The 16,663-nt window shown below is 36.8% G+C and overlaps 2 protein-coding genes across 2 annotated transcripts; one reads left to right on the forward strand and one right to left on the reverse strand.

The window, feature by feature from the left end:
* The first annotated feature begins 206 nt into the window (after positions 1-206).
* LOC113361460 (very-long-chain 3-oxoacyl-CoA reductase-like) lies at positions 207-2,130 on the forward strand. Its single transcript, XM_026604707.1, has 5 exons — positions 207-339; positions 441-775; positions 874-967; positions 1,496-1,607; positions 1,707-2,130. The coding sequence occupies exons 1-5, from the start codon at positions 207-209 to the stop codon at positions 1,882-1,884; spliced, it is 852 nt and encodes a 283-aa protein (XP_026460492.1). The 3' UTR covers positions 1,885-2,130.
* Positions 2,131-8,126: 5,996 nt separating this feature from the next.
* Positions 8,127-10,600, reverse strand: LOC113361472. The gene is made up of 3 exons (XM_026604712.1): positions 9,832-10,600; positions 9,116-9,389; positions 8,127-8,925 (listed from the first exon to the last, which is right to left on the reverse strand). The coding sequence occupies exons 1-3, from the start codon at positions 10,598-10,600 to the stop codon at positions 8,127-8,129; spliced, it is 1,842 nt and encodes a 613-aa protein (XP_026460497.1).
* Positions 10,601-16,663: the final 6,063 nt, after the last annotated feature.

Genomic DNA, 16,663 nt, shown 5'->3' on the forward strand with positions numbered 1-16,663 from the left:
TTTACTCAAGGGACCCCTTCACTCAGTACCTAGCTGCTGGGAGGAACTCCTCCCAAGAGTACTCTTTCCTCACCAGATAGGAAATACGGAGAGAGATAAAATCATAAAACCCTAACAAGAGGGTTTTATACGGAGAAGAATAAGGCACCTTCTATACCTTCCCAGACTTGCTACAACAACTTCTAACTCAAAACAAGATGGTCAAAATGGAAAGCGGTAGTGCAGCCTCGCCAAAAGGCATTGCTGTAATTGTTGGTGTCGGACCCAAGCTTGGCCGTTCCATTGCTCGGAAATTTTCCCGGGAAGGCTACACCGTTGCCATCCTTGCCCGAGACTTAGGCAAATATAATTTTCTTCTCTTATCCAGATTATATATAAATATATCGTATCACATGTCAGTCCCATCTTGATGATGATTTTAACAATTAACAATAGTGCAGAGCGATTGTTTAGATTTGCGAAGGAGATAGCTATAGGAGCGAAGGCTCCAGTTTTCGCCATTAGAATTGATTGCTCTGATTCACAAAGTATTAGGGAAGCATTTGAAAGTGTTCTTTCTCTTGGGTTCGTTGAAGTTTTAGTTTATAATGCGTACCAACAACAGCAACCAGTCTCTTTTATCTCCTCATCATCGTCATCTACATCCTCTTCAGTAACGAATACGATGATATCAAATACTCAACTGTGTCCAACTAGTTTCATAGATGCTCATGTTGATTCTTTTGAAAAATCTCTTGCTGTCTCTACAGTTGGTGCTTTCCATTGTGCTCAGCAGGTAATTAAGAGTCATTCGTAGTAAACAAATTAAACTTAAACTAATCTAATCAGTTATTAGCATGAGATTGTTAAATACTTGAATTCTTACTTAATTAGGTGTTGCCTGGGATGGTAGACAGAAGGAGAGGGACCATCCTCTTCACTGGCTGCTCTGCGTCTCTTAACGGATTTCCTGGTTTCTCGGAATTATGTATGCATCCCTCCTGATAATTTGTAATTAAAATATCATATTCTATATCAAACTATAGCTAGTTATTAAGCTTAAATCAAAGAAAGAGACTGCTAAGAACGAAGGGCGTTGACTCGAGTAATGAGATAGCTAGTATGCCTCAATCTTTTCGATCGGGTCTCATACTTAAACCAACAGGACGCTTGCAGTCTTTTTGGGCCTTTCTTACTTCCCTAATTGTTTACCTTCTTGTTAGATGGCTGAACTTTGATAACATCCGGTATTCCAGCTATGAGTCTGTGAAGTGTAAACCATACATTAATTCATCGTGTTTATGATCTCTCGAGTTTTACATGATTACCTAGTATACTGAATAGCGCATGCAGTACTTGTTGACAGCCAGATAGACGAAAAACAAGGCTATACTGCTACGTACCTATAGCTTCTCTTTCGTCTTTAGATTGAATCTGATTTCCGGTAGTTTCTGTTTCATAAATATGACGACAAGTCTTGAACAAATAACCGAAAAATGGCGGCCACAATGTGCAGGTTGTGGGAAGTTCGCTCTAAGAGCATTGTCGCAGTGCCTGGCTAAAGAGGTTCAACCTCTTGGTGTTCACGTCGCACATGTTATTATCGACGATATCATTGGTCCCCCAAGGTAATTAATTCATTTCTAATCACGAGTACATTGGTTTGCTAATGATTCTTTCATTTCTGAAGATTAATCAAGTAACTAGTGATAATTCAATTGTTGTAGATCATCATCACCTTCGAGATTAATGGTTGAGGAACAACAAGGAGGAGTCGGGACGACCTCATTAATGGACCCAGACGCATTGGCTCAGACATTTTGGTATTTACATGTTCAAGACCGGAACGCTTGGACTCATGAGATACATCTTCGATCCTCCAACTCCAATGATTTTAACATATAGAACTTTATGCTGTCTTGCTGTTTTCGGGCATATTTCGGTTTATGGAACAGCAAGAACATAATCAACTAATTTAATGGTCGTGTTGCTGTTTGTTAATTTTGAATTCCGTTATATTTTCATGATAAGCTCATAACAGTACTTCGCGGTTTTAGTAAGGTTTATTATGCCTAGAGTCGTTTAGAACCCGACTTTATGAGGTATGTAGACTAAGATCTAAACCGTAGATTCACGAATGATGAATTCTTTTGGGAACTGTATATGTCTTTATGTCCCAGACAAAAGCATGTGTAACTAATGACTGATTGACACCCAATGCTTTTCCTGCTTTGGTATACAACTTGTTTTGTTCTAGAATAGCTCGATATTGACATAAGGCATGAGTGGCAGTTTGTCATTTTTGTTCCAGAGGTACAAATCCTATGCAGACAGGAATTAATTGTGTAGTTTATATAGATCATCATAAATTAAGAAGAGGACTGAGAGTACTGATGAGGACCGAACCGAATGGATCTCAAAGCAGGAAACACCAGGTCCAAAAGAAAAGAAAATAAAATGGGATTGGGTGGGGATGTTCAAGATATGATACGTATTCTTATGATCTCATTTTAGTAGAAATAAAAACATAGAATATTTGTCGTCATTATAGCTTGGTTTTTAAAAGCAAAAGCCCCTTACAAGTTAGAACCGCTCTTTTCAAATGACCCACCGTCCAATTATTTGACGTAAATAAACAAACAATATTGCTTCACGACAGACCGCCTCCCGGCCTTCTTCCAATACAGACCGCCTCCCGGCCTTCCCCCAATACAGACCGCCTTCAGGCCTTCCCCCAACACTCCCAAAATGAGCTCATTCTGGTGTTTTGCATGCATTGCGGCGGCCATTCTTCACCGTGAAGAACTTAAGGTGGAAAGGCTGATGCGCAGCAGACCTGCAATTATGCATTTATAAACGAAAACTAATGACTTATTTATTATCTTTTCCCGAGGAAAAAAAAAAAAAAGGAAAGAAAACAAAAAGTAGACAGGAGACCTCTTAGAAATTATAAGTTACTGCGCACCTTATCGCCAAGGAACAGTTCAACTCGACACGACATGCAGCAGTTTGACAAATCCAAGAAAACTCAATTTTCCATTTTTGTGCCTTAGTCAACCATGAAAAACAGCGTGAACGGGGTCTGAAGGGCCAAGTCCAACGTCCTAAATAGAAAACAGACGAGGAAGTCGTCGAGTAATGACAGCAAACAGGATAAAATTTTTATTTTTTAAGGAGTTATCAACCGAATTGATAAAATCAAGTGTTGCAGCGTTCGCAGCAGCCAGCTGAAAATTCAAATGGGGTTGCAAAAATTGAGGCCGATGGTGGCATGGAAAATCTTGATTCTATTGCTAAATTAGTTTCAGCCGATGGTCCCGATGATTTCCCTGTCTCTTTTATTTGGAAGTCAGATATTCCACCAAAAGTGAAGTTTCTAGCTTTGGTATCTGGTGCATGGAAAAGTTAACACAATAGATATCTTGAATCACAAAGGTATAACAGAGTCTGTAAGCGTGTGATTGTTGAGTGTGCAGTGTGTGCGCCACGAGCACGTGTGAGACTGATGTCGAGAGAAAAGAGAATTGAGTACATAAACTCGAGTCCGTCCTAAAAACAAGTATCTTTCTCTTAATCATATTTGATTCAAACCGTTCTCAGTAATCATGTAGTCATTCGATTTATCGAATGATATCAAAAGGAATGTCTCTATATAACTCGTGCGTTATGTGTGGTAACACTGAAGAAACACAAGAACATTTATTTATACACCCTAAAGTTGCTTCTAAGATTTGGAATTCTATTTCTCCGGGTGGGGGCTGGGCATGGGTCTTTCCTAGCTCTTTGCTTTCTTTAGCTCATGGTTGGGATATGAACTTCTTCTCCGGTTCAGGTAATCTCATTTGGGGTTTTATTCCGGCAGCGGTTTTTTGGCGTGAAAGCAACTGCAGAAGGTTTGAAACAGACTACTTATTCAAAATCAAGGACGGATTCAGGAAGGTTAAATTTTCTTGTAAGGCCCGGGCTAGAAGCCTTGGTGGAGTAGAAATTTTTTTTTTTGGCTTGTGGACTGGGAAGACTACCCGGGCTAAAGCCCTCTTTAGCCCAGCTGTAGGTCCGTCAGTGTTCAAAACAGACCTAGACTTGATTATTGACATGAAGTCTATGGTGCTTAGTTGGGCTGCAGCGGCGGGTAAAAGAGTTCATCTGAATTTTGCAAGTTCAGTTCATAACTCCTGGGAATCTGTTTTTATGTAATCTGTAATTTTTGCTTTTCTTCTTTGCTACATTTGGTAGTTTTTTTGTACATTCCTCTTCTCTAATATAATTCTTCTCTTTCGATAAAAAAAAAAAATCTTGATTCTATTGCCATTTGCTCGAGTAGCCTGTTTTTGAAATTTTCTTGCTTCTTGCGACTAGAGCTAGTGGTGGTTGTTTATTATTGCCTGCGACGTGCTTTAAAATTTATTTTCTATGTATTTTTGTTTATACGATGTATTACCTATTAGAACAGCAAAACTGCAAGCTGTTCAGGGCTATATCCCCAAAAATGAATTGTGATCGGGCATACACCTTTCAGGTACATGACATTCGTGTATGCCTTTACGTGGATATGTCGACCCTTATCAAAAACCGTACAGGTTGTCATGGGTTAATTATAGAAATAAGGTTAAAAACACGTCGTATCCCCACAAAAAAGTAGGTGGTTATCTAGTAGGTGTGTTTTTCACTATTTTTGTGAGAAAATACAATTATGTTATGATTGTTGTATTTCGCAATTTTTTATATCTAGTATTTCATATGCCAATTTAGCAACTCTTCTTTGCTCTGTACGTAGATTCTGAAATTAATTACAGAAGAAAAAGATTGAAAGGAGTTGGAAATAGACGTTGGTAGCTTTTTTTTTGTTATTTCTTTGCAGTTATTTTGTTCTTTAACCCCTTGGTATATGGGGATGGTTCCTTTGTAATTCTTGTAATTATGTTTTTTTGTTCTGCTTTGCTACATAGACCAGCTGTATTTCACCGAAAAATACATCGAGTGAGAGAAAACCCCTGGCACCTGGAGAACTTTAGGGGTGCGTTTTTTATTCATTATGGGACCCGCTCTAATTGTGTCACTCAGTGTGATTCACGGGATTTCAATCCCGACGAATCTATACTTTTCCTTTGTTGTTTTGACAAATTATTAGACTTAGCAAAAAAAAAAAATCTGAAATTAATTATAATTGGCAATAGCTATTATGTGACCGGTTTCGAAGATTGTTGCAAATGATTTCTTTGCCCCCACACTATATGAGATCGTGTTATGGGTGGCAAATGGCAACCGGTTAAAGATGAGTGTACGCTAAAGACATGATTAAGTCTTAGTTTGGTATTGCTGCAGTTTTTGTAAAAGCACTTTTCTGCTGTGCGTTGTTATGTTGTGCTGTGAGAAAAAGCAGTTAGACGTTTGGTAAAAAATTAACTAAAGTTAAAGCTGATCAAAAAAGCTATCAAAATGTGTTTGGTAAAATATCAAATTCAACCATCGTTGTTGTAGCAAATGGCAAAAATAGGCATATCCCTGAAAATAGTTTTACTTAATTTTATTAGACTTAAAAATGATTAATTTTTTTATTATTAAATATAAATATATTGTATATAATATTAAATTTACTAATGGTCATTATTATTATGATTGTTAAAAAAAATTACTTTACTTAACCACTTTTTAATATATATATATATATATATAATTTTCAAACAAAAAACCAAATTATAATTAATTAATTTGATTTGAAAATAATTTGAAAATAAAAAATAATAATATTTAAAAAAATAAAAGAAAAGAAATAAAAAATTGATTGTATATAAAATTTAAGGGCAACTTTTGTCATTTATAAAATAAAGTAGGGATTAAAATGAAATTTTGGTGGGACCAAAACCTATGCTTTTGTAGCTTTTAAAAGCTCCTCTTCCCAGCTTTTAAACATTGAGGAATTTAGGAAGTGTTTTAGATAAAAAGCACTTTGATTTTTTTTTACCAAACACCAATTTCAAAAATTATTGACATATATAGATTCTGAAAGTGCTTTTGGGAAAATAAAAGCATTACCAAACCCAGCCTAAATGCATTTCTAAAGAATCCTATTATTGGGGCTTAACCCATTGATCATTTTGGGGGCTTAATTGCTTTGGGTACACAAATTATAGATAAGGGGAGATTTAAGTGATTGAAAAGTCAGATTTACCCTTTGTAAATAAATAATTTAAAATCAAAACCTAATCCTAATCTTAATCTCAAATCAAAACCAAACGTCAAAATCCATTCATTTTCTCTATTATTCTTCTTCTTCTCAAAAAAACTCTCAAAAACCTAATAATATCTTCCTCTCTTCTCCATTGATTATCAAGATGGCAGCAAAATCAAGAGTGACAAGATCCGTCTGATTGAACCCTGATTCTGAATCAGGGCAAGTTATTGATGTTCCTTTTCATGGAGATGTGGTGAACCAATATCTTCAAACACCTACAAATCCTCCTGTGGTGAACCAATCTGTTCAAACACCTGCGAGTCCTCCACAAATGACTCCTACTAGGTAAGAATCGAAAAACCCACCAGTTATTTTACCCTTAGATTGAAAAAATAGGTTCGATTAATGGTTTTAGGGTTTTCAAAAATGGTTTTCTGATGCGTTTACGGCTGGGATATCATATCGTCCTGGCCGCAATGTATACCTAACGGTTGGGAAATCAAGAACTCCCAGCCGTTAATGTCTCATGCGGTTAGGAATATTTGAGATCCCAACCGTGAAATATATTTACGGATGGGACTTTCCCAGCCGTAAGTCGTCTTGTGTTTGCAGAGTAAAATTGAGGGATGAGTGTTTCGGCTGGGAGTTTCCTAACCGTAAATAAATTTTCCTAACCATTATTTGTAATTTCTAGACGATACTGTGTTTACGGTTAGGTCGTCCGCATATTTCTTATCCGAGACTATGTTTACGGTTAGGAGGTCTCACTTTTCCCAACCGATAATTTGTATAACTGATGGGTTATCTGTTATTTCCTAACCGTAATTGTATCACTTCGTGTGAATTGGTCCTATCTTCTGATATGTTTTTCATCATTTTTAGGAACCCTGAAAAGGAGAAAGAACCCCAGGAACTACCAATGTGTGATATTGCTACGATGATGGTACGTAGGCTAAGTATATGATTCTTTTCTTTTTTTTAGTATACGTTTCTCAAATTATGTACCACTATTAATTGAATGATGTGAAAATAGGTCAAGAGAGCTAAGTGGATTGCCAGGGGACTGATCCTTGAGGAGGTTTTATATTTGGATTGTGACGTACAAAGAACAATGCTTCTCAGGCTTCAGGAGTTACATAATCCAGCGAAGGATGATCTCTATACTAACGACGAGGATGATTGGATTAGTCTTTCCCAAACTCCCGACAGTTCTTCATCATCTTCTGAGGATGTTCCTTTAATTGTTGGTCGTAGTGGATGATTGTAGGTTATGTACTTGCTTAAGTCATTCCAGATTATGTTTATGCAGACTTTTAGCATGTTTTAGGTTATGGATTTGGGTGATTTACTTTTCAGACTTACTTTTCATTATGCAGACTTAACCTTGAATGAATGGATACTAGTGTTTTGATTCTTAATTTATCAGATTCTTGTTTAAGTATACTATGATACTAACATTCCAGGGAAATTTACAGCTAGGATTACCAGCCGTAAGTTGGATTAACGGCTAAGATTACCAGCCGTAAAACTGACAGTACCCAAAATTACGGGTAGAAATCCTTGCCGAAATTGGTTTTACGCTTTGGTGTCTCAGCTGTAACGCAGTAAAATCTGAAACTAATATTCCAGGAAGAGTTACGTCCAGGATTACCAGCCGTAAATCTGACAGTACCCAGAAATAAGGGTAGGTTAGTTTTCTCAACCGTAATTCTGCGAATAGCTCACTTGGGTCATTACGGCTAGGTTGTGTCAGCGTATGACCTGGTCATAAATACCTTTAAATAACCACATATTTATCATATTATCATCATGTTTATTTATTTTTTCTGAATCACGTAAGATTTATTAAACTTTCAAAATTGTTGCAGTTCAATTACAAGAGAGAAAAATTGACATATGAAAATTGACTAAAACTCAAACTAAAACTTGATGCTCTTCCTAGCAAAATCTGAAGTAGTCCACATCTGGCATTTCAATCCTTGGTAGATAAGGAGGTCTTCCAATGTGTAATAATCTTACCCCTGCTGCCAAAGAAGCACATTTTTTTGTCAATGCCATCAGCTAATAAATTTACTTCTCTGTAGCAGTGATGATATCTTATTCTTGACACCTTTCCTTGTGTTATTTTCCATCTCCCTTTCAGAAACCAATGAACCTTCCCCTGAGCAAATTCTGCAAGAACTGTTTTTGAATCTGAAACAATAATGATATCCTGCAATTTCCTTTCAACTGCCAACTCCAAAGCATTCATGACACCATAAGTTTCTGTAAAGTAGTTGGTAGCTACTCTTATACCACCAGTGAGAGTACCAATTACATGACAATTAGAGTCTCTAGCAACAACACCAAAACCTGCAGAGCCTGGATTACCAAAGAATGAGCCGTCACAGCAAAACATAACAACACCTAGCTCAGGAGGAATCCAACAACATTTTTTGATGCTCTGAAACATGGAATCCCTAATTCCTAGATCAAAAGCAGTAATGATCTGTTGATCATAATTTTGACACCATTTAGTTCCTTTGATTCTCAATCCACTTTCATGAACCAGCTTTAAAACTCTGCACTTGAATCTCTGCATATTAGGATTTATGTCTTCAAAAAATATTTTGTTCTTTTGAAACCATAACTCCTTAAGAATGATACAAGCTGCACATATCCATACTTGTTTAACCAAAGGGCTAACATTAGTTTCTCTCTCCCACACATCATCAAAGGAATTTGGTATTTGAAATTGGAATATAGCACAAATCCACCCCCATATTTCAGAGCTAAATTTACACTCCCAAAGCAAGTGAAACATACTATCTTCATTTTCTTCACAAATACAACATCTTGAAACCATGTCATACCCATTCTTTATCATTGTTTGATCATTAGTGTACACTCCTTGAATCAATTTCCAGATGTTGCTAGCCACAGAAGGATGAAGAAAGTTCTTCCATATATATATATATATACCAGTTCACTGGCTGTTCTTTGTGCCTTAGATTATTCACGGCTACTGAAACTGAGAATTCACCTTTCAAATCACCAGTCCAAACTTGAATGTTTTCTCCTCCTGCAACTTCTGGTGGTCTAAGATTGTGTAACATCATTTGAAGTTCAGTATCAAAGGACCAATTACCATCTATCATTATATTTGAAACCTTCAAGTTAATATTTTCAGCAATGTAATCAGTGTATCCAAATATGTCAATGAGTGATCTATCCCCAATCCACATATCAAACCATACTGAAATGTTGGTTCCATCCCCAATACTCTATCTGATATCATCTTTAAGAGCATTCCAGACCCATTTTAAACCTGTCCATACTAAATATTTTTGCCATTTTATGCTCCACTGACCATTTTTATCTTTGTATTTTGCATGAAAAAAAAGCCCAATCTTCATCTGACTTATTGATCTTCCACATCATCTTCATGAGAAATACTTTGTTTATAACTTCAAGTCTTGAAATTCCCAAACACCCTTCACTAAGTGGTGTACATACTCTCTTCCATGAGAATTTTTGATACTTCCTTATATTTTCATCCCCTGACCAAAGATAATTTCTCATAATTTTTTCACAAATTTTGATGATTGACCATTTGTAGATAGTCATACTATATACAGGAATGCTACTTAGCACTGACTTAATCAGCACTAATCTTTCTTGAAAATACAACAACTTACCCTTCCAAGCAGCAAGTTTCTTTTGCATCATTTCTACCATTGGCCATAATGTGGAGGTTTTCACTCTTCCTTGAATAAGCACTACACCCAAATACTTGTCAGGGAATTCACTTCTTTCCATTTGAATCATCTCTTTAATCTGCATTTTCCTCAACTCAGAAGTACCATCAATGAACATCTTACTTTTGGTCTTGTTTATAATTTGACCAGAACATTTTTGATAATCTTCAAGAAGTTGCATTAGATTCAAAATACTCTTTTTAGCTCCATTAATAAAGATGAAGACATCATCTGCAAAGAATAAATGAGTTGGATGAATACCTTTCCTTTCCACCATTGGAAAAATTGAACCTTCATTAACCAGTTGAGTAAGTCTTCTACTTAAAGCTTCCTCCATTAACACAAAAAGGATTGGAGATAAAGGATCACCCTGCCTCAATCCTCTACCAACAGAGAAGAAACCACAAGGCCCACCATTCACCATTACTGATATTCTAGCTGACTGAAATAAAATATGCAGCCACTCACACCATTTTTTTGAGAAGCCAAATTTCTGCAAAACCAAAAATAGAAACTCCCAACTAACTGAATCATAAGCTTGAGAAATGTAAAGCTTAAGAGATACATTGACACATCTTCTTTTCCTTGACATTTCATTCAATAATTCTGAAGCTAACATTATCTGGTCTTGAATACATCTACCCTTAACATAAGCCACTTGCTGAGAAAAGACCAATTTATGCATTAGATTACCAATTCTTGTTGTCATAATTTTTGTGAAAATTTTGAAGCTTACATTACTCAGGCCAATGGGCATGTACTGACTTGGTTTCCTTGCACCTTCAGTTTTTGGAATAAGTACTAAAAAGTTGGAGTTGAGACCTTTGGGTATAAACCTTCTTCTCCAGCAGAATTGAATTGCTTCCACTACATCTTTATGTATGATATCCTAGCATGACCTATAGAAACAACTTGAAAATCCATCAGGACCAGGTGCACTGTCTTGGTCCATGTCAAATAGTGTGGCTTTAATTTCTTCTTCATCTAGAACTTTCTCAATCATTTCCTGATCTTCACTAGTTATCACTTCTGGACTATCATTCAACATATGCTCAATATCTTCCACTTCCTTGTACTTGAATTTCTGTTCAAAATATTCAATTAGTTCTTCTGAAATTTTCTTTTGGTCTGAAATTATATTACCATTCTGATCCTCAAGCTCACTGATACTATTTCTTGCTTGCCTAATCTTGAGTTTAGCATGTAAGAAACCTGTATTAGCAGCTCCATTTTTTATCCATTTATTCCTTGATTTTTGTTTTAGAAAAGTATGTAACTGAGCTTCTTTAGAGCTATGCAAATTCTGAGCTGCCACCAAATTGTCTAGTGCTTCTTCATCAAAAGGGTTATTATCTGACTTTAACATAACCTCTTAAACTTTTTCTTCTGCCTCCTTGACTTGAACATTAATATTACCAAATACATTCCAATTCCAATCCCTTAGAATCTTCTTTAATCTTTTCAGCTTATGTTGAAAGACAAAAGCTGGATCACCAACAATTTTTTCAGACCAACAATTCTGCACAACATCCATAAAGTTTGGATGTGATGACCACATTTTTTGAAATCTCATTGGAGCATTTTTTTGGTTTGGGAATATTGACACAACCACCTAGTAGGGGAGCATGATCTGAAGCTACTCTTACACCAACTTTATACTCCCAACCTTCAAATTTTTGTAACCATAACCGGTTAAACACAGCTCTATCTAAATTACACAAAATTCTTTTACTTCCATGCTGACAATTAGACCAAGAGTGCATGAGACCAGTTTTAGGAGCTTGCATAAGTGCACAGGCATTAAGACAATTATTGAACTCCATCGTTGCACTTCTTTTTGGAGGTTTACCACCAATTTTTTCATCAACTGAAGTAATTGCATTAAAATTTCCAATTGCCAACCATGGCAAATTCAGATCACTAATAACTTCCATCTCTGCCCATAAGATTCTTCTCTGAAAAATTCCCACATGAGCATGAACTCCAGATACAAGAACACCACCAATATCCACTGTAACCATCTGACTTCCATCATATTATCATTACAAACACATAATAAGAGTAAAACTAGATTCTTCATATATAATGAGTGATTCAAAATACATAGGTTCACACCATATTATCATTTTAGTCACCACCCTACCAAAAACATTGTTATCATATTATCACTAAGCTTCACACCACATTTACTCATAGTCATCCTCATCGGAACTCATTAGTAGATAAGGGCCATCCCTCAAAATCTGTAATGCATCCCACGTTTGAAATCTTTCCTCGAACCTATGACACCAACCCAATGGTATTTCGTCGTTACCACCGTCTCCCTTACTTAATGGAGGTAATGGGCATCCATATTTCAATTGGAGACCGGTATAATGGTTCATGTTCACGAACCCCATCATGAGTATCTTTGGAGATTCTTCTTCGGTAAAAATACGTCTTGTTGGTGCGTATGTAACACCATGTGCATAGGAGATGAAATGAATAACGCAATGGAATGAATTGGCGAGTAAATAGCCACATATTGGCATTCTCATCCAATATTCGCTTGTCAATGTAGTGTTGCCCATTAAATGCCGTTCAAATGCTTTGGACTCCTCGTTTAGCATCGCCTCCATGTCATTTCTTTCGAATATCATCATTGGCTTGTAGAAATTGGGGAAACCACGTAGTTCAAGCAAACACTTTTTCCTTACATAAGTAATCTGGTCGTCACCCTATTCTTTTGCCTGCTCAAAAGGTCCAAAATAATCTACGAACACATGGTAACCACAATTTTCGTCGCCCTCAACATCGTCGGTGGACTTGACGTACTCATGAATAAAATTTGGTAAAAAGTGCATGTAATTTTTGTATATCGTGTAAGTAGGTCGGATATAATTACCTTCCTCATCTATGGGGGTGATTTCATCGGAACTACATCCAAGAAAACCGTCTCTTTCTCACCATCAAGGTTACTAACAACTATTTGTGGGGTGATTTGAGATGGTTCGACCATCGGTGTTTTTTCTTTGACATCATTACCTCGGCTTCTCGCTTATTGCTTAATACCAACCGCACCTCCAACTTTTCTTTGGACACTACTAGCTTCTTTTGTTGTTGAACCTTGTTGGGATGGAATAACAGGGTCTTTAATTTTGACTCCAATATCAACTTTTATTTTTGAACTTTCTTGGGATGCAACAACCACATTCTTCTTGCGGCCTTTTACCTTCATTTCACTAGCTTGGCTTGGTCCGCCTTTTTCCATTTCCTTTCGTTTAAGTTTGTACAAGTCGTTCAACTTCTCAAAATGCGAAAGATCTCTTCGCATTGAAGGAGTCAATTGTGGACCTTCTTGAACCTTTCTCTTAGCTTCTACCCTTTCCTGTTTCTTCGTTATTTTGGTCGAAGGCCTACCCTTTCCCTGCCCCTTGTTAGGTTCTAAAATATCTTCTCTGGTGAGTGGACGGTTGAATTTCCGCAATTCATACAACCAAAGTTGTCTTTGAGCCGGTAGTAAATAAGCATACTTATCAAAAAGTTCCTTGTGTACCTCCGTGTCGCAAAACACGTCCCCAAGACCTTGATTTGGTAGTGTATCTTTAAATGTTAGTTGTTTCCAAAATGGATCTATATCTTCGATCGGAATCATCCTTGTGGGATAATTTTCTACCGAAAGCCTACATGGGAGCCCCAAAGCCGACTTAATGGGACAATTACATCTCATTCCCGGTGGAAAATTGTGTTCCTCCCAAGCCTCCACTCCCTTTATAATTTTTAGGATTGCCCATTAAAAAACATATAAACTTATTCCCCGGAGCCAAGGCTATCCCGGTAGTCGGTAACCGTTCTAGATCGGCTCTTTTCAAAATCCTCTTTAATTCTATCGTGATCACGCTTGAAATACTCGACCATAGCTTCAAAAACAACAACGAATCCACCTTCACAACCATTTAACTTACTCTTGAACCGATAGTGAGCCGACTCCACCGTGCTTGTGGCTTGATTGTTATAATGTCTATAACGGTTTACCCATGCACTAACAAACTTTTCTTTGTGGGGATCCAATAACTCGTTCTTCAAATATGTTATAATTTCCGGGTAGGTTGATCATTTTTCCATTACAAAACGCTCCCTTAGGAAATATAATGGTTCCGTGAGCGACCATATTAGTTGTTCCCAATCAACTTGAAAATCCGCCCAAAGCACCTCGGCTATTTTGTCATTGATCTCAAACTTTTCTTTCTCTTCTTGTTGTATCTCCAACGGTAGACTTTTTAACCTCTCCATCTCGGTCTTCTTTGCTGGCCATATAACCCTCTTGCAATTAGTTTGCACATTGTTCCATATACGAAACGTGCAAAGATGATGATGCGCACAGGGGAAAACACGTGGTATGGCTCACATCAATGCTTGCTCCTTATCCGTAATCAACACCCGTGGAGTATAACCTTCTTGATACAATAACTTCACCTTTTGTAATGCTCACATATAACTTTCCTTCGTCTCGTCTTTCAAGAAACAAAACGCAACGGTAAATGTCGACTTGGTAGATGTTTGTCCAACAAAGTTCAATATCGGCATGTTATACTTGTTAGTTTTTTACGTGCAATCCATAAATAGAATTTGATGAAAGCATTTTTCCAATTGTACACATTCCGGATTGGCGATGAAAAGATATTCCACTTCCTTTTCTTCATTCGTTTCATAGGCGGTAGAGTACTTTGCCTCCTCAAACAAAAACAATAATTGTTGCATATGAACTCTCTCTTCCCATGACTCTTTTCTAAATTTTTCTCTTTCGTTATAGATAGTTGTCAATGAGGATGAGTGTAGGGGGTTTAACACCTTCGCGCCACTAAGAATATCAATAGGTCTTGTGCGTCTTTTACTCAACACGTGTACTAACTCCTTTTCTAAGGGGTTGAGCCTTGCAGAATAAGGATGGTTGATCAAACTCTCTGGAATAGGATGATTATGATAACCCGATACTACTTTAGCAATAAACCACACTTTCTTCTCCTCGTTATATTTAAATTGAAGCTTAAAAGGGCATCTGCACTTCTTCGTATTATAACGTCCGCTCTTCCTCGTGGTTTTTGGTTTATACTCACTACCCTTTTTCCAGTGGCTCTCATACTTTCCACTACACACGCAAACCATTTGAAAACTGTTGAATGTAACATGTTTATTCTGGACTATGATGCCCATTTTTTTCAGCCCTTGTGATCGAGCCCACTTCTTTGCATCTTCCTTGTCTTTACACTCATAGTTGTTTGCATAGTGAGCACTTGTGTCCTCGGAAACTTGCACAGGTTGGGGTTGATATTCCATAACCTCCTCTTGTTATTCAATAACCACCTCTTGATCTTCCATAACCACCTCTTGGTCTTCCACCGGAATGTAAGGTACAATCTATAATATAATGACATATATCACATAATTATTCACAAAAGAAATTTAAACACACAGAAACGGCTTGGTCGACAAGTGATATTCCAACCGTCAAAGATATACGGCTGGGTCGACAAGTGATATTCCAGCCGTCATAACATTAGCGGCTGGGTCGAAAAGTATTATTCTGAACCGTAAATAGGTTACGTCTAGGAATTCCAGGACTTAAATTTCCCCGTAACTGGATGAGTCAGCTTACGGCCTGAAAAACGAGCCGTAAAACTAGTTACGGCTGGGTAACCCAACCGGCGTCGAGAACATTAAATAACATTTAATATTTTCGGACAGGAAACCTAACCGCCGCCGACAGTATTAAATGCTTCTCATGCACGTAGAAAAAACCTGGCCGTAATTTTTTAGTTACGACCAGGAGTATTCAACGTCCCATCCGTAACATTTTGATAACGGCTGGGAGTTTATCAATAGTGAGCCGTAATATTGAATAACGGCTAGGAGTTCATTGGTTCCCTGCCGTGATTGGACCTGACGGCTGGAAACCTAGGGTTTTCGGAAGGAAAAAATTGAAACTTCTTGCAACTCTGAGCTCAAAAACTGAAATAGGAGTTAGAATAGAGGTATACCTGGTAATTTTGAGCAATTGTTTCTTCGATTTCTTCTTCTTCTTGGGTTGGTCCTTTGAAATCATAGTAAGGTTCATAAGGGTTATTTTGAGTTTGAAAAAAAAATTTCATGATTTTCTGAAAAATCAGCGAAGACCTGATCGTTATTGATGGGTATTAATATGTTATCATATTTTGAACTAATCGTTCTTCTTCTTCTTCTCTTTCCTCTAATTTTTTTTTATTTTGATTTCATCTACATCACCTAACTTAAAGAGATGAATTAGTCTTAATTGATCTGCTAATCATGATTAATAATGTTAATCAAGTTTATTATCTAAAATCATATGTGGTCATATTAGTCATTATATAAATATTTGATGGGGGTGTCCCAATTACTATTTGGTGACCCTAAAAACCCAAAAGACCAAGACTTTTTAAGCCCAATAATAGGATTCCTTCTAAAAATGGCTATCCCAAAATCATATCAGCCTCTACCTCTTAAGATTATTTCGCCAGCTTATGGGTATTTATTTATTTAGTTATTGTCTATTTTTTGTAATTCTAGTGTCTATTTTTATTTTTTCCACGTGTAAAAACCTTATGTTTTTAAAGCAACCCTCGATTAGTCCACCACCTCCGGCTAGCCTTTTTATATTTTTTTCTATATAAAAATAAAAATAAAAATAAAAATAAAAATACACAAGTACAGGGGTCAACATGCAAATACAAAGATTACAAAGGGACCACCAAAGTAATCCCTTTCCCCACTTTTA

This window comes from Papaver somniferum, chromosome 1, assembly GCF_003573695.1.
Source record: "Papaver somniferum cultivar HN1 chromosome 1, ASM357369v1, whole genome shotgun sequence".
Classification (NCBI taxonomy): Eukaryota; Viridiplantae; Streptophyta; class Magnoliopsida; order Ranunculales; family Papaveraceae; genus Papaver; species Papaver somniferum.